Source organism: Erithacus rubecula (assembly GCF_903797595.1).
Source record: "Erithacus rubecula genome assembly, chromosome: 3".
NCBI lineage: Eukaryota > Metazoa > Chordata > Aves > Passeriformes > Muscicapidae > Erithacus > Erithacus rubecula.
In genome coordinates this window covers 41,465,037-41,484,279 of record NC_136689.1, presented here as the reverse complement: position 1 = coordinate 41,484,279, position 19,243 = coordinate 41,465,037, and the positions used below count along the sequence as shown (strand labels likewise).

General features: G+C 40.5%; 1 protein-coding gene across 1 annotated transcript in view; it reads right to left on the bottom strand.

Annotated features, from left to right (window-relative positions):
* SH3BP5 (SH3 domain binding protein 5) overlaps nt 1–17,487 on the bottom strand; it is a 50,029-nt gene extending 32,542 nt beyond the window's left edge. Inside the window, exons 1-3 of the mRNA XM_079302040.1 lie at nt 17,366–17,487; nt 15,128–15,190; nt 5,284–5,412 (exon numbers count right to left, since the gene is read on the bottom strand). Of these exons, the coding sequence (XP_079158166.1) occupies nt 5,284–5,412; nt 15,128–15,190; nt 17,366–17,446 (273 nt within the window). The 5' untranslated portion in view covers nt 17,447–17,487. The remainder of the gene's footprint in view (nt 1–5,283; nt 5,413–15,127; nt 15,191–17,365) is intronic.
* Between the last annotated feature and the right edge of the window lie 1,756 nt (nt 17,488–19,243).

Genomic DNA, 19,243 nt, shown 5'->3' with positions numbered 1-19,243 from the left:
CCTCCGTTCCTGTTCTGCAGGATTACAGCAGCTGCTTTTCATCCTGATTCACTTTGAACAAAAAATTCACTGAATCACATCAAAACTCACATCTGAGACAAGAAATAATTTCCCACTGGTAACTGGGCTCCCCTTAGTTTTGTGAAGACAAGCAGAATGGAGGTGCAGGATCTGAATATCTGAAAGCTCACCTCTAAATAATTCTTTATTCTCTCAGCTGATTTCTTCACATGTATGTGGCAATCCAGTCATAAATGAGTAAAAGATTATTAGTGAGGTGAGAGAAAGGAGCTCTACAACATAAAAAGTTGCAATGAACAGGATGGGACAGCTGTCCCTACTTTTCTATCAACTGCTCTTCCTCTTGGGTATGGCTGGACATCAATGGACAAGGGTCACTGTGAATACTCATTCCATCAGGTTTTTCCAAGACTTTTCAGATAAAAGAATGCTGCTTAAGGATGCCAACAACATGAAAAAAATAATTAGTTGTAGAACCTAGGAAGACGGACCCAAGAGGAAGCAGAACATGCATATCCTCCAACATGTTGCTGTATGAACACATGCTACAGGTGGGTTCTTTAGTGAGAGGTAAATGTATGACCTAGCCTCGATCTTTCACCTATTTTGGCCTGAATCAAGTTTTCTGACACTTTTTTGTAAAAGCTAAATGAGGCAGGGGGCCAGAGGGGCAGAGAGAGTATCACTAATCAAAATCATGTATCTTCCAAATAGGCTCAGTACTAAAGCTGAACAAAGCACCCTCACCTATTCCCTCTTTGAGCCAATAAAATGTAACCCCTCATCCTGCCACAAAATCAAACCTAACCAGCCCACCATCAAACAAAAAACAACCAACTAAAAAGAACCAAAAACAAACAAACAAACAAAAAAAAAAAGCTGAAACTAAACTAAAAGCAATACTCCCAGGGCTTTTAGTCAGGTTAGGGTCACTAAAATGCAAGGATTTCTTTATTTGTGGGGGTGGGAACACACTGTTATCAGATTCTTTTTCCAGCAAAAGCAAAGCAGAAAGGCCTGTCTCCTGTACAGTTTGTCTGTGGGTTCAAAAGTGATGATGTATGAATAGCAGTGATCTAAAGGTACCTCTCACCCAGTGACCCCAAAGTGTTTTTACTTCCCTTAATGAACTTAGCTTCACAGCAGCTTGACAGCTTCATTTTACATGGGAACTGAGAGAGAGATGAAGTCATTCATCTGTGCCATGCAGCAGCACAAAATCAGCTCCTGCCAGCCCAGTGACTTATGCACCAGACCACACTTGCTTTTGCACAGCATCCTGTCACCAGGGAGGTAACACACTTCCCAGCTCTGTCACTTGCTCAGACACTAATGTGAACATGATTGCATAGGCACTTTCCAGCTCCAGCCCTGTAAAATGTTAAGTCAACAGGGGCTTAAGACACTCCTTACCTCAGAGGCTCAGGACTTCTGTTTACAATATTAACGTTTCTTGGCAGCTTCACCCTTCTTCCCCATTAGCTTTGGGCAAGAAAAGTCTAATTCTTTGACTAGTCAACTAGGGAACCAGCTACTAATAGAAAAAAATAAAATAAAAAAGAAGAAAGCACCATCCAGACATGGGAAAACTGATTTTCTGAACATTTAGAACCTGGGTCACCTTCTAGATTACAGGAATTTCATATTCCTGCAATCTGGGCATTGCTTGTGTACATGCACAATCCTTTATGTGCCAAGGCTCTTTCACCAAACATGGGCATTCCTGCATAAGAACAACATGAAAAGACAATATGCCAAACAAAAAATGCAGTACTAGTACTTCAAAATTCTATTAAACAACAAATTGGAATCAAAATGCTCCAAAACAGTAAGGTGTGCCTGAAATCAACACAAAAGGCCCACTTCTGTACCAAATGAGGAGTCACAACAGTTCTGTCTTGGCAGAAGCTACATGAACTCTCCATGAGCAAGACTATTAGCTAGACCTCATTTGAGTCTCAGCAAAAGCCAAATATTACTGCTTTGGTACCAGCAGGCAGCATCCTGACTCCCTGTGCCACCACTCCAGAGGGCAAAGTGCTCAGATTGTAACACTTAAGGGACCAGTGTTCTGGTAAAGCAAAGTTTCACCCTGAGAGAGGCCAAGCCATGGCTCTCTTGGCAAACATTCCACAAACAAGATCCTACAGGACTTTTGCATAAGAGAGTTAATTTGTTTTGAATTCCCTATCTTCTGCCAACACAGGATTGCACAAGATGGGGATAAGGGTGAGCAGACAAAAGGGCTCAAGATCCTAAGGCTTCTCCAGTGTCATACTTCAGTTTTTGATGACCCCACATCACTGCCCTCATACCTTCTTAATGGGTTTTATCTTAATAGATGAAACAAGTATTTTCAAAAGAGACTCGTGCTGGTGCCAAGTGAAAGCAAGCTCCTCAATGTGATTTAATCCAGCTTGCATCAGGTAACTTACCCTGCAGCTGACATCCTAAACACAAGTAACTCTGGACAATTCCTGCATTTCTGCCAAACTGAGTCATTAATTATGCAATTCTGTACTTCCAAAAGGCTTAAAATTTATAGGCCTCATTTTTACTTCCCTTTAGTGAGAACAACAAGCAGGAATTTACACTTCCCTTTCTCTTACCAGTAGAGTCACTCATTTTTCCCCTATTGTTTAATTAAGGCTGTTTCAGCCCCCAAGAACCTTGTACCTGTATTTTTGGAAGTTGCCTAATGGCTCCAATATAACTGTAAAGACAGGAGGAGGAAGACAATTCTTCATAGGTTAGATGTTATTAATTTAAATGGGAAAAAATAACAGGCTCTTCCCATGATTTCTTGACAGTTTTGCAAACCAAAGTAAAAAGAGAAATGCAAACTGGCACCTAACCATGTCAATACTCTGTACATTCCTCCAGTTTCATACCTCCCTACCTATTCACCTCTTCTCCATGCTTTATCATAGTGCATTTGCTCCCAGTTAAGTGGAACTTCTCTAGATTTAATTAAAACTTAAAAAAAAACTCCCTAGGCAGGTACTTTACTCATGATTGGCACCAATCTTTCCAACCTCCCAGCTTCTAGCTAGATTCACCATAGTTCAATGCTTGCATTCCTCTTGGCCCTCACATTTTCTATTTTAAGACACTATTAGGAAAAGGGAGAAAAGGAAACCGGAGACCATCTTCTACCTTCGTCTGCTGAGCAGATACAAAGCAGGAACTCTGTTCCATGGCCAGATTCAATACACAAAATGAAAAATAAAAGTTAAGTGAGTGGCTAGAAGGCCACCCCCTGCTTTAAAATAAAATGCTGTCAAATAATTAAAAGAAAATTAAATGCATAGCAAATAAACAGATCTGGGATAAACAGCATTTGAATGTACCTAGTGACAAAATGGATTGGGAGAAAAATACAGTTTCCTCTACAAAGCCTACTACTGGAGCAGTGATTCTGGCAATGATTCTATTAATTTAAGGACCTTCAGGAGCTTGGGTTTCTTATTGGTCTTGCAAAGTGCCTTTGAACCAGAATGACTGAATGGATTTCACGGGTAGCAGAGACACAACAATACAGAATTCCAATTCCAGAACATAATCTGCTGCCAGCTTCAGAACAGAGGGCAAAGTTCACTGCTCTGAGTTTGTGATGTTACAAACCTCAAAGCCAATTGATCTTCTAATTTTATTTTTTTTTCTGGCCTACAAAGTGTGTGCTTCCACCATTAACTTTTCCAAGTGTAACCCTTGAAGTCCTGTGCATGCTGTGCCTTACCCAGCTGCTCAATAGTAATATAAGATCATGCTCAAGGCAGGGCTGCAGGGATTGTTTTTCCAAACTGCACATACTAGTTTACACAGTATGTAGCTCACAACTGGTTTTTAGCAGCTTTACAACTTCTGTAGCTCACCACTGGTTTATCTCTAGCACACACCACAGTCCTCCTGAGCAGGGTTTCAGAGCAGTTACAGATGAGAGGTAGATACTTCCAAGCACAGCAAGCAGGGTAGAGTTTACCTACTTGCCACACTGCTCCTAGTCTGCAGGATTAAGTCTAATAGCCCCTACAACTCATCCCCATCACTTGAGACAGTGCCTCCAAACAATGCTATGCTATTTAAAGCACTGACATAGTCACATATTATCTTGTGTGCCACATCCCATCAATCCAGTCCCTGCTTCATCAACTTTCAAGGGAATGAAGCTTGTTCATTCCTTCCTTGTCTGTGTGCTGTTCTGAGGATGCATTCTCTTCCCTCCCCCCTCCTCTTACCCTGAGAGTTTACTCTGCCTCCTGGCACACAGCTACTCCACTTTTCTCATCCCTCTACTTACTTTCATGAACAAAATCCTTCTGCAGTTTTCATGTATTTCACACATGCCACCCCATCTCTCCCTCTTCCCTTGAACACCATCATATCTCAGCTACCCAGCCACATATGCCACCCCACACATCCTTCCAGACAAACACCAAAGTAGCAGCTATAGGCAGTTCTTCCTGACTCTCCCTGCCTCAAGAGAAAACAGAAATAGTAACCAGGAACATATTTCCCTTGGGGAAAAAATAAGAAGCCTCACACACCAGCAAGCCCCACCACAAACACCCAGCAGAAGCACTGCCTAAGCCACCACACAGTCAACTCTCAGCAGCTTTTTCTCTAAAATGAGATACTGCCTGACACATCACAAGCTTTCTGGCTTTCTCTTCATCCAGCAGGTCACACTATTCCTTCCACACCTCACCCCTCCCTGAGCTACACAGGCCTATCAATAATCAAGCTGAGCTCAGTTTGTCCCCAAACCAAAACACTTCAGAGCCACATTTAGCACATTCCTACTTCATCACAACCCAATCAGCACCAAACCCTGTGGGCTTCCCCAAGCCTGCCCTGCTCCAGCCTTTTTACCTGCAGCTTCCAGCTGCAGCCATTTAGCTGCTGAGCATTTTGCTTTAAGAAGATAAACCAGATACACAAAGTCTACACTGTATTTTCAAAATAAGTACAACTACTGATAGGAAAGATTAGGGCTCTGAAAGGCCATTTATAATGGGAGAAGAGAACTAGTCTTTTGCTATTGTTTCTGCTGTCGCTGTTCTGAGTTTGAAGAGCAGGTGCAGCTGTGGCTGTGAAGAAATCCATTTTGCCATGAATTCCCATGGCTGACACACAACTGAAGACACAGACCAGTGCCAGCCAAGTGCACCTGCTCAGCGTGTTATTAACAGCAGGAAAGCAACACCAGCAGTGTTTGCCCTCCAACTACCACCACAAGCTTAGAAGGCAGAAAGTTCTTACCTGCCTGGCCACTCTCCGAGCTTCCCAGTAAGGTTTAGAGTCTTCTACAGCTTTTCCAATCTTCTTCACCAGTTCATCCAGTTTTACTGTTGCCTCCACCAGCACAGAGCGGAACTTCTGGCGTGCATCCTTCAAAATGTTGCAGGAAGGAAAGAAAGGACAAAGGCAGATTAGAGCTTTAAAAGATTATTTCTATCTGTTTCAGGTTTCTCTTCAGACCCATACAAGAGCTGACACATTCAAAAGTTATTGGAATTTGGACTAAGACAGAATTTTTCAGCAGAGGAACCCTGGAACCAAGAGTAAAATCCTAAAGCCAGCACGCTGGACATCAAATATTTGTCTTTCAGGGACAGCTTTTATATAAAGCCTACAACAGCCTGTTCTAGATGTTTTACCTCTGGCAAGGTTTCTCAGAGAGGAATTGCTTGTAAATTACTTATTCATTGAGGAGGCAAACAGCAGTTCTGAGAGGGACTTCAATAGCAAAAACATCTCATAGATCATGGTCCTAGCTGGCAAATCAGCTGGAATTGGCACAGAAAGCCCATCTTTTCAGCTATGGTTTCTATCAATGGAGAAGGGCACCTACACTCCACTTCACTGTTAATATTTTCTATATTTAAAAAGTCCAGCTACTTCCAAATGGGATGAGTTGCACTCCTTAAATGATTAGCTAAAGCAATTAAAATATTTTCTGTGCTCCATGGAAATTTTCACACATGTAAGCAAAGTGATTCAGATTTTAATCTCAGAATCCATCACAGACTCAAAATATATGAAATTATTGCATATTGATGCAAAATCAGGCTGGGAACTGGCCCAGGACTTAAAGAGATGAAGAGGAAGGGCCATGTGAGCTCTCAACAAGGCTTGTAACTCTAATTAGACTGTAGCATCTATGCAGACTGCTGGAGTGACACATTGGTAATCAGGAAGCAGCTGGCTTGAAGAAGGGTCCTAATTCAAGAGGGTTTTGTCATTATTGTTGAGGATTTCTAGAATGCAAAACTGCTTATTCACTGGAAGATTTAAAATACATTGCAAGCTGCCACTATGCTCTCAAAAGTGGAAAAAAATACAACAATTCATCAGTTTTTACAGAAAAAAGCAACATACTTCTGTAAAAGCTTCTTTGCTTCCTTTTTAGTGTTATGTAAAACCTGAACCAGCATCAGCATTATTTTAGTCCAGGGCAAATAGCTTTGGTACTCCATTTTATTCTAAGGAATTACTCAAATGGATAACAAGGTAAAAAATGGAGAATTAAATTGACATTAACTTATTATTTCATTAACTCAAATCTAGTCAATAATCTCATTTCTCAGTGAACACCTGAAATGTATCATTTAAACAATATTTATCGAGTCAATGATTTTCTGAGTGAGAAGAATTTGAATATTTCAAATTAAATTACTGGACCATACTTGGTTCACTGCCCAAAATGAGTTTCATAAGTAACTGAAAAAAGACTTCAAGCATGATGACTATATTGCAAGAAAAATATTAAGTACTGAAGTATATTTAACAAAGAGAAAAATTCTCTGCAGGTGTAGGAACAGAATTAAAAGCTCATTTCTAAATGAGTGAGCCAGAAGATTTCTTTTCACTCTCTTTGTGAAAGCTGCATATAAGGATATTAGTTACACAAAGCAAGTAGTTTAAGTAAAAAAAGCCCTATGCAGTGATGCATCAAAAAGTTCAGTTCCCATGTTTGTAAAACAAGCACTTGGAACAAAGAAATCATCATTACAAACCTGTGCTTGGAGATCTACCCCAAATTTATTCATGTAATAATTATATATTATTTATTATATATATTATTCATTTATATATAATATATATATTTTTAATTATATGTATACATATATATATATATATATATATATATCTCTTATCCAACAGGAAAAACATTGTGAGTCCCCACATGGAGTTTAAAGAAACAAAACAAAAACCAAAAGACACTAAGAACAAAGCAGTTAAATGAACAGCAACTTCTGTACCCATTCCTTTCCCTTTAACTCTGACGAGTTAAAGCAGATATAAATTACTGAACTCCAGGTGCTCCTCTAGCTGGTGCCTGAAGCACAGGTCTTGCACAAAAAGTGAAATACACATCTGCTCATGAGCACAACTCCACACAATAGTTAGTTACACAGAACAGGAAGCTTCAGCTGAAAAACACACTGGTGTAAAATTCCACTTTGTCATTTTCTTCCAAAGATGACTATTTCTTCTTTCCAGGTTCAATTTAGGTTTGACCACCCTCATTCTTGCAGAGAAGAACAATAATGAAAACCAAAACACCCCAGAACTTTCTATCTGTATCATCCATCACAACATTTTAGGTGGCATTTATTCTCAGGCTCCTGCCAGTCAGGAACACAAGCCTGTAGGCTCCAACACCTTTTGCAGGCATGTGGGCTCTGCCATGGGCTGGCAGAGCATCTGCAAAACACATCATCACCCTTGGGACAGCACAAAACTCCCCTGGCAGGTTAGCCTGGGAAACTCTGAGAAAGAGCTACAGGTGCAGCAGCTATTTTTACACTTCATGTTGAAAATGGGGAGGTCAGAAGCACCAAGGCAATTGCACCAGCAGTACTGGGCTTGGTGCACTCACTCCTTACGTGACATCAGAAGTACATCTGTTGTTCAGGGAAATGAATGGGCCTACGGTCAAGGAAGTGACTTGGGAATTGATTTAATTCACTGTTTTAAGTCTGCCTTCCCATGTTACTGTCAGTGAGACCCTTCAACCCACATGTGAAGTGGTTCAAAGCTATAAATCCTTTTAATGGTGTTTTCTGTAAGGACACACACAACCAAGACTTAGAGGCTCAGAACAGCACATCACTGCAGCTCATCCATGTCCCCTGCACAGGGTTAAGTCCTACATCCATGTCAGAAATACAACCACAACATTTTCAAGCTACTTAACAAATCCTCTGGCACAGCTTGCCTCTCCATACAAGTGTTAATATTTAACTGCCAGTGTCTTGCTTCATTTAGACATTTATCTAGCACACATGGATAACAGACAGGAAAATATGTCAATTCCTGCAACTTGTAGTGAGCAAAATCAAGACAGTGCAGCATATGCCACAGAAATTTTCTAGCACAGTCCTCAATCTCTAGTTTCTGTTTTTCAGTTTCTTGGAAGATAATTCATTCCAGCAGAAATGCTATTCATTGATAACAGCAGCCTTAGGTAATATGTGAGTCACACTCACCATTTATGGGTGGGTTTTTATGTTTTGGGTTTTTTGTTTTTTAAAACACATTCTGCTTTTCTCATCACTGCACTGAATACATACACAGACTCTAACAGAAGCAATGCAACTGACATGAGACATCTCAAACACCCTGACATTTTAAAAACATGTTTTCCCCCACTAGTCACTCCTAATCTTCTGTGATCATTTTTAAGAAATCATTGCTTCTGATTTTCAAAATAGAAAGGTGACATTGAAAATGTTAACCAGTCAGCTTTCAATGTTTTTTCACTCCTACTTGCTCAAATGAGATGATGATTAAACCTTTTCCAAGCTGAACAAAAGCCGATTAAGGCACTTTATCACTTCATCCCCAATGTGTGTTGCAGAGGTAAAAAAAAAAAAAAAAAAAAAAAAAAAAAAAAAGGTAGCAGGAGAAGGGAGAAGTTTCTTACTCAAATTACAGCCTTACTAAGTAGACTCTCACTACCTAGGTGTTTGTCATATAAACACTCTAGCAGGCAGAGCACTTACTGTAGCACGTGGGCAGCTGCAGTTTACGTTTCAACATCTTGCTCCATGGCTGAAAGAGCTCCACGCTCATCAACTTTCTCCCTGGAAATCCTCAGCACTTTCTTTCAAAAGAGATTTCACTAGCACTGTCTTAGGGAGCATGCCAGACCTCTACCCCATACATAGTTTTGCTGCAATAGTTCATTATTAAAAGCAGACTTTGTTTCCAGTGACCTGCTATTGGGCAGCTTTTTGATACTGCACCAGAAAGAGGGACCACACTTAAGGACAGGTCATCATTACATTTTGAAGATCCATTCCCAGATGTAGGGAAAAAACTAAAATCCAATTTTCAACCTATACTGCACCTGTCAGAGAAAAAAAGCATGCTTGTTTTCCTCACTCATGAGAGATGAACTCATGATGGTGATGATCTGGTGTTAGACGCCAGACAAGAAAATAACTATTTCTGCCCATCAAATGAAACATATTTTCAAACAACTCTATTTTTAAAATGAGCTTTACATATCAATCATGTCTGAATCATCTTAGTACCAAGCACATTTAAATTTTGTTTACAAAGGCTGTCTCATGACTGTTCTGCCAGTCTGGTGTGCAGAACCTCTGGCAAGCATGAGAGGTGCATGGGAAGTGGAACTGCTGACTGAGAGACAGGCTTCATCCATTTCCAAGAGGCTGACAGTATCCATAGCCATCTTCTCTGCTACAAAGACTTACCAGCTGCAAAAGCTCATCTCCAAGCTAAACCGGCATCAGTATCACACATCCACACCAAACAAGGTGTGCTCAGAAATCTCAAGCATCCAACCGGTTAAAGACACTTTTAGCATCTCTTTGGTACCTGAGCAATTCAAGTAAGCCAAACTTTAAAAACAAAGTGCAAGGAAGGGGAAAAGTATTATCTCAAGTTTTAAGGGATAAGGAAAGTCTATGGTTTATTTTTTTTAGGCAGCTACTAATTTGCCATCTAAGAACAATTTAAAAATCAGTACCTGAAAGTTGCTCTAACCTCCTGCTTACAGACAGTTACAATCTGAGACTACCAATACTTTTTACTATGAATGTTTTTTAATTTTGTAGAAGAAGAATTTCTTAGAGAAGAAAGCAGGCATGGGAGGGTACTGGGTGCTCCTTCCAATGCAAGATTTCTCCACCTAACGTCTTCTCTCTAAGGCTAACCCATCTCCTCTTCAAGAACATGAATCAAGTAAAGCCCTTTGACTCAGTTGACAAAATCTTTCCAGAGCCACAGCAGAGGAAGAAAACTTCCGTTACTCATCCTTGGATGAAAGCAGAAGGCAAAACAACAAGTAATTCACACACAGGAGCCATTTCCTATGGAAGCAAGTAGATCATAAAGAGATGTGGAAATATTTCCAAATCCTGATAGTGCTGGACAAATCCATCATCCATGTACATCCTCCTTCAAAAGCCAGCAGGAACACCAGCCAGTGAGCTGCTTTGCCCTTATCTCTGCATTCTTTTGTGGACACTGGAAAATGCTGCACAGGGATACTGATAAGGTGGCGGATGTTTCCACAGATAGGTGTCTCCTCAAACCAAGCAGGCGTGCTCAGAATGAGATTCCAGACACCGAGAGATCATTTTTCTAAAACCTGAAAGATGGAGGATTTTGTTTTTCAAATCTACTTACATATTTTATGTGCAACAGGGTCAACAGCTCAGGTTTTTTTCCTAAAACCAAGCATTTTAGTGAAGAAGGAAGAAGCAATTCTAAACATCTGAATATCTGCCTGCCAGTGGAAGCAGTGAATTAATTCCTTGTTTTGATTGCTTGTGTGTGTAACTTTCGCTTTACTTAACTGTCTCTATCTCAACCCACGGGTTTTCTCACTTCTCTTCTGGTTCTCCCTCCCATCCCACTGGCAGGGAGGGAGCAAGGAGCTGTGTCATGCTTAGCAGCCAGCTGGGGTTAAACCACAACTAAAAGTCCTTCCCCTCCCGAGAGGGGTTCAAACGCTGACAAGGCTCACAAGCCAAAGAGTGCCACAGCTTAAAAACCCCTTTCCTTATTTCCTAAAACAACCCAGGGTGACCTTTATGATAAATCCAGGACTAACAGTAACACAAAGTCGTGTAGATCAGGACTAGAGGATCCAGGCAAGCACACAAGAAGGATCCCAACCAGGCCCTCTAACAATGAGCACAGCTGAATGCAGCACTGTTCAGCTCCAGCTTTCCTGTGCAGTATCTCCCATGAACAAACACTGGCGAGCTCATAGCTCCAGCAACACAAAAAACTCTCTCTAACAAAAACCACATTTGGGATAGCTGGGATTCCAGTGGTAACTTTAATGGTATGTGCTGCATTTCCCCTCCCCTCAATGCTGCCAGAGGGTCCCCGAGTTAATTTGTTACAGCTGAGTTGTACTTTCAGAGCCAGTCCAAGCCCTGCATGAGCTGGCTGGACAGGCAAATCCTGCACATTTGTTAAGTACATTCACAGCTCCTGGTGTGAGTTCAGATGGAGATGCGTTTCCAATAAACAGGAAAAAACCTTTTGCATTTGGCCAAAATCTCCCCTGCAAGATGTTTCCCCCAGCTCTTCACAGACACTTCAAACATAAACAGGGACATTAGAGAAGCCAAGTGTTAAATCCCCCAGAGAACCCTTATCATCCTTCTGCTGTGTCAGTAACACTCAGTGTTGCACTTAGTACGAGCAGCATTATGGATTTTAAATCAAGTCTAATCAAAGATTCATTAACAGGCAATACATTAACACAACATATAACCACCAGCCACTCAGTGCCCTTCAGCAGCTCTGCAACTCCTCAACAGGCTGCGAGCATCAGCAGGTCAGGAGATTTCTTCAGGGTTTAATAGCATGGGTCAAAAGAGCAAAAAATGAGTAATTCTTCCAAGTAAAAGAATAGATGTAGCCAAATTCAATGTATCTGTCCAAGTCATGCCATGCATGTATATCCAGTGCTCTCACAGGTGGTATGGGTGCAGAACTTCTTTTGAAAGATTAAAAACCCCAGGCTGTTCAGCTTAAAAACAGATTGTATGGCAGTTTCAGTGCAGAACTTAAAAGAAACATCAGAATGGGCAACTTAAAACAGAATTCCCCATTTTAACACCTCTGTAAGAAGTAGACACCAGTATTTTCTACATTGCTCAAACATGGACATTCCTGTGGTTACACCAATCAAAATTCTAGGAGCCTCTACTGAATTCAGCCCTAAAACATTTTCCACTGGGTAACGCAGCATTATTACTTAAATTCTGCAGATGCAGACCTGAGGCACAGCAAGAACAGAAGTTTGGGTTTAGAAGGATTTAACAAGCCTTTTTTTTCCAGTTAATGGGAACTGGAGAGAGCCAGCAGTCCCACTCAGAGCGACTCACACAAAGCTACATACAGGAAGCCCAGAACAGTCTTGCAGAAATCAGATGCCACAAGGTTACCCTGCTTATCAGAGAGTACATCAAGTCACAAAAACATGGGTGTCTTTTTCTGAACTTCCTTCAAAGTTGCTTTTTCAGATTCTGGGGAAAAAAATCAACAGTGGGAATGTATGGACCACAAAGTAATGCTACAGGAAGCTGGCAGTCAGCAACTTGTGGTCTAAATAATTTAATGATACATCTATGCTCCCATTAAAGATATTGAAAATATGAAGAAAATGATACTAGCAAAACAGGACAAATATAACTCCATTGTCTAGTTAAAAAATACCCCCACACATCTTTCTTCCAATAAAATATAGCAGGAGCACCACAAACTAGGAAGGGGTAGCAAGAAGGACCCAAAGCAGCTAAAAAGAGCCAAAAGTGCAAATCTTCAAAGGGAAACTCAGCATGGCTCTCCGAGAAGCACACATTTCCGACAGCATTCATGGATTCTGGAAGCCTTTGAAGCAGAATGATACCAATTCCAAACTCCTCCTTCCAAACTCCGGATTTATCCTGTGAGGCTGCTTGGCAAATCTTTCTTTTCTTGTCTAGACTATGAATGCAGAGATTTTCTGCTAACCACAAGCACTGGGCACTGTGGGATTTTTTTATTCCTTTCCCTAAAAAGGTTTTAAGTCCATTTAAAATGTATTTATCAACCTGTATATAAATCAAGCCTTGCTTACATCATCCATCTGCATTTGCCCTCAATATTTAAGCAGATCAAATGTAATGAAAATCTTCATGGATTAAAAATTATGCAGTTGCAATGATACCACAAATTGGTATCCATCCAGTAAGATTTTTGGATGAAAAGTGAAGAGGAAACATTCAAGAAAGCATACTCTCAGTGGTATTTCACCTTAATTCCATTAAAAACTGCTTAAAGTAAGCACTGCAGGCAGATCTGCAGTAAACACCTAATGGCAAAGTGCAGAGAATGATTATAAGATTTATACCTATCTAACACCTGGTATTTACTAGGGTGAGTAAGGAACAATGTAAGACCAAGCTAATTTGGAATTCTCCTCTTTAATTTCCAGTTATATTTCCAGGAGCCTTTCAGCCTCTACCAGGCTCAGCACATCACACACACAGTAGCTACAAATCTGCAGGCTCGACAAACACTTGATCACATGAATAATTTTAATCAAGCAGCAAAATCCCATCTTAAAGTCACTGGGATTTATTTCATGAGGATGCCTTTGCATTATTATTACTATTCCATCTGCTTCATAATATGTCCTCAGTGCAAGGCTGTGAAAAAATTAATGAAATCCAGGCAACTATCCATAACACCATCTTTCAATTTCAGTACCTCAGCATGAAATAAGGAGACTGAAAAGATACATATAATGATTTTTTTTTCAATATATCTATATAAAGATTCCTGAAGTCCATTTAATTGCTACTGTTGCAGACTAGAATACTGATTTTTAAAGTTCACTCATAAAATTTCAATCATGTTAGTGACACGGAGCAGTTTTCACAGTAAAAATATGGTTTAATTTTGCATAGTTCCCCATTTAACAAAGTTGATTTATCAAGAAATTTGTGGTTTACATGCCACAAATTACAGAAAATACAAACAAGTGGGGAGAAGAAAAAAAGCTACAAGACAAGGCTGCTTTGTTTCCAAAGATCATAACCCATTTTCTGTTCAGTGCTCTCAGTACATACTCCAGTATTTTAAAATTCTACCAAGAACCACTCCATGCTTGAGGTATCAATCTCATGAAAAGACACACACAAAGAAAAAAAAAAAAGTTAAAAATTAAAAAACAAACAAACCAGACACAGACATTTTGAATGTACAGACAGAAATCTACAGATGTACTTTTATAGTATGTTCCTCACTGCAATCTCAGCATGTCTTGATACAGTATTCAAAACCTTGTAATGATACCAAAATTCTTTAGGATGTAAGTTCATATTGCATGCCAGCTTCTCTTTAGCAGCATATTCATGTTATACTTCTACTGTGTTTATCTTCTTTGTTTTGCAAACAAAAGAAAATTTAGACACACAAATTGGACAGTTTGTTTTGCTTCACTATTAGATCAATAAGGTCCAGCCTTTCATAATAATTACAAGTAGCTCAAATTTGGGAATTAGAAACGATTTCTTCAGAACTAGCTATTAGATTTTTAAGTATCCACAAAAACCTTTCTGCATAACCAGGAAGTCTTTCATTCCAACTTTCCTTCATCGCCTTCCTTACTCAGGAAGTGATGACAAAAAAAAGCAAAGATAACAAGCTAAAAAAACCTCTAACAGCCACCAAAGAGAAGATCCTGGCAGACAACTGTATATGGCAAAAACCTTTTAACCAAATAAACTTTCCCTGTCTATAATCAACAAACACATAACAGTGACCTGTAAAAGTAAAACTTGTCTAAGCTTACTGTCAAAACCTAAAACTAAGTTCTGGAAGTGGTTGTGTGTGAGGTTCTCCTCACAGGGGTTTTTTACACTGTCAGCATACCTCTACCTTTTCCCTTTCTTTCCAGCTCTTAGGTCAATTCATACTTTTTTAAAAAATCACCACCAGATTCTTGCTGCAAAATTACCATTCAGGATGCACAAATTCAGGAGGAAACCTACTCAAAACCACTGTCCTTTTGTCCACAGAATCCAACACACACAAAAGAAAAATGTAAGGATAAATTCTCTACCTCCAGCTCCGTCTCTCTGCGATTGATATCATCTGTGGATTGATTCAGTTTTTCTAGCTCCCCCTAGAAGGAAAGAAAGTCAGATACATAATAAGAAATCAGGGGAAAAAAACATGTCTGAGAAGGCTCATACAGCATCCCCACTGAAAGCTCACAAGGCCTTTGGCTAACAAATTCAGTGAAAAGAGGAAACCTTGACATACTTAGCTTAACTTTGCCACTGGCTTTTACTTTGCTACTTAAAAGAAAAAATAATCAGAGAAGCTCTACAATTTTATGTTTAGGCAACACATTTCCTATTCTGGCTACTTCTTCACTATTACAAACAAACACAAGGTACAGTAAGCTCTGTCTTGTTAATCAATGTAGTCAGTATCAGGAAGGCACTGGGCAGACAGACACACCCACCCTGTAAGATTAGCATAAAGTTTGTACTATCACAGGAGCCATGCAGTGAAAGGACAGAACTGATAAAAAACACATCTTGACACATGAGTGGCATTTTATACTGGATTTTGGCAAACCATTTTATAACACAATCAATGGGACATACAATTATGTTTATATAATTTGCCTTCCTGCCAACATTTTGATGCCTTAACAGCAGAAACAAAGGCGTTAAATCCTTTGAATAAATATGTACTAGAGGAGGTATGAATGAAGTTACTGTAAAAATAAAGCTCATTCTTACTTTCTCACCACAAAAAGCAACCTTCAGGAGCAGATCTGATAACATGTTCCATCATGTGAGACTGTAAGATTTTTAACAGGAGTGTTCTCCAATTTAATTGTTATTTAATAGTCAATGAGTGTAACAGAATACACCTTGAAATGTTTTGCTGTACAAACTGAACGTTGTAAATTGATTGTCACTTGAGCAGTTTCCCACTAGACTACAAGAATGACTCTGGTTACAACCAGAAAAGAATTAATTACAACAGTTTAGCTCTCTTATCCTCAGTGGTCATATTTCATTTCTTACTCCAAGGATTTGGAAAATAACTATTTGGGTATCCATGTTGTCTGAAACAAACACTCATCCAAAAATTACCTAATTGTGTCTTACTGTAAGGCTCAAAACCTGATGGCTCTCACGGAAGTAGACACAGCAGCCTGTTTTTCAAACCAAACAAGAAAACTTGACAAAAACAATTGTTTTGCCAACAATTCAGAAATTGTATATGTGGAAACGTGTTGCAAGCTGAAGAACCTAAGGCCAAAATTAGATCAATAGACACCAACCAAGCTCAGCCTCTTAAAATCAGGGCAGTACCAGGCCAGCTTTTGGCTGAGGGCCTCGCTCTGTATAACCATGTTTTGAGAATTTTGCCATTGCTTTGCACAGCCCCGGAAAACGAAATGCTCACGATGGAGAAAAGAATGACAATTACAGCGAGCAGGGACCTATGCCAAGGATCCTCTCAGCAATGTACACACGTGTTATATTCATTCATGACAAACAGTCCCAGCAACGCTGGAGGCAAAAGCCATAAATCTGCAGAGACCTAAAAATACATTTCATTTCAGAGACCACAGCGTGCTTCAAGTTTGCACCAAGCTATTGGTCGAGACATGATTTTGGGGAGAAAAGCTTTGTTTAGAAACCACGCAAGAATAAAAAGCATTGCAGAAGGCATTCACGGAGAGGAAGCACCATAAATCTCCTTTTTACAAGAAACAAAAAAAAAAAAAAAACCAAAAAAAACAAAACAAAAAAAAAAAAAAAAAAAACTATGGGAATAACGAAGCAAAATTTAAAAACCTACGTTTTCCCGCATTGATGAATTTCTAAGCAGCAGCTCCGCTGCACGAGCAAGGTCACGCTGTCATGGTCAAAACTAGAAAGGGGAGGGGGGAGAATTTCGGGAGGAAAAGGAGAAGGAGGGACGCCCAGCAGAGCGATGCCCGGGGTAACAAAGGGCTGGGGCGCTCCGGGGGCGCTTCCTGCGCTCCCCGCGGCGCCGGGACACCCGCGGCTGCTCCGGGGGGGGAAATAAAAAAAAAAAAAATCACATATATATATATATGTATATACATATGTGTGTGTGTGTCTATGCGTGTGTGTATGTATACATACATATATATGTGTGTATGTATGCATACATATATATGTATGTATGCACATACGCAGCAAAAGCAATGAAATAAAAGGCAACCATTATTACACGCAGCCGTAACACACACACGACAATGAACTTGAGAAGCGCAGCCGCCCCTCGGAAGGCAGGCCGGCCTCACCTGGATGCGGGGATCCACCTCCTCGTCCTCGGGCCGCGGTGGCTCCTCGGCGGGGCGGCCGCGCCGTGCGCCCGGCTCCATGGCGGCTCCCGCTGCTGTTCCCGCTGCCGCTCTCCCTGCCGCTCTCGCTCCGCCGCCGGCCCCGCGGCCCGGCCCCCGCCCGGCCCCGCCTCCGGGGAACCCCTCCTTCCCTCCCCACAGCGCCTCCCGTTCTCTTTGTGCCTTCGCGCCGCACAGCGCGAAATCGCGGGGTTTCCTTTTTTTTTTAATTTTTTTTTCTTTTTTTTTTTTTTTTTTTTTTTTTTTTTTTTTTTTTTTCCCTGGGTCCTCACCGCCCGCAACGGCACTGCGTGAAACCAGGATGAGTAGTTCCAGGTGCAGGGAAACGCTAAGGACACCTTGCTGGCTTTTTAAATTTATTTTTTCTCTCCACCCCTTCTTTTCTTCTTTCCTCTTTTTTCAGGCTCTGCTGGAGGCTGGCATGCGTATGGAGAGGAAAAAAAATTAAAAGGAAGGGAGAAGATGAAAATACTAAAGGTGCTTTCAACAACCTTGAAAATTCAAATGAAACTCAGATTTCTATTGTGTGGCAGCTAAGCAGGCAACTATTGTACCTACTGCATGCAGTAGAAAAATACATACTGAAGACACATCCTTTTGTTAGTAAAATAGAATTTTGTACGAGAAGCATGTACATGCATGGCCCATGTCTAGCAGAGCAGTTCAGATTAGTGTCTGCCTAATCACAGGGGTGGATAACAAGTAATTTTGAACAGATGAGGAATGTATTTCCACCTTTAAAGTATCACCATTAATTGAACCCCATGTTTTGTTAGAAAATTCCTCAAAAGGTAATAAAAATGGAAAGTTTTGATGTGGTGAAGAAAGAAGCTTCCTTTGTGAGACTGCAGTCAAAAAAAATCTCATATCTCTTTATAAGATAAAAATAAGATGGAGAGAAAATAAGAAGATAAAAATTAACATTGCTAAGGTAACTAAGGTAAAAAAAGGAGGCAATAGAAAAGCAGTCAAGCTCTTCCAAATGCTATAAAGCAACTGGGGGAAAAAACAAAATATGGGAAGAGAGTGACATAAACATTTGAAAATAGTATAAACATGCAAAGTGACACCAACAAACTAAAATAATCAAGGAACAGAGGAGGTGTTGCAAAAACGCAGATGGGTTGTTTGCAACATCTTCACTGCTCACAGCAGAAGAAATCGTGGGGGGTGGGGAGGATATAAAAACAAACCAAAAACCAAATCAGCCAAAGCCAAGTGTTTTCTCTTACTGCTGTCCATTAAGGGAATCCAATGTATTCACACAGCCAGACATTCCCAGGGCCTTGGTGTTCCTCTTCCCTGGTGTGCTATGGCTCATGCCAAGACTGTAGTGGTCAAATATCCAACACTCCCATCATCCTAAAACAGCACAGAAAGCACAAAGTTGCACATGAGAGACTTAATGTGGACAGTCCGGCTGTTATCACTTTGATTTCTAAAAAAACAAGACTATATTAAAAAATTACTACAGCTCTGCCATGTTCCTCCAAAACCTACACAGGCTGACCCATGGCAATGTCACAAAAAGCACTGCCCACTGCTTGGGGTACAGAAGTGCCCCTGCATGCACATGCTTTCCCAAAGAGATTTGTTACGTTTGCACAAAGGACTCTGTTCTTCCATTACTACTGTGACAATCCCTCTGATTGTTACAGCCTGAAAACCTCCAGCCAAATTCATCAATCTGCTACCATCAAGGCAGAGCAAGCTGTCTCTCTCCTCAGCTGCACAGTGGATTTAGAAAGCTGGGAGAGCTGTCTGCAGAGCTTAGCACTGTGCAAGAAGTGGTGTGGATACACAAGCCCCTTTTCCCAT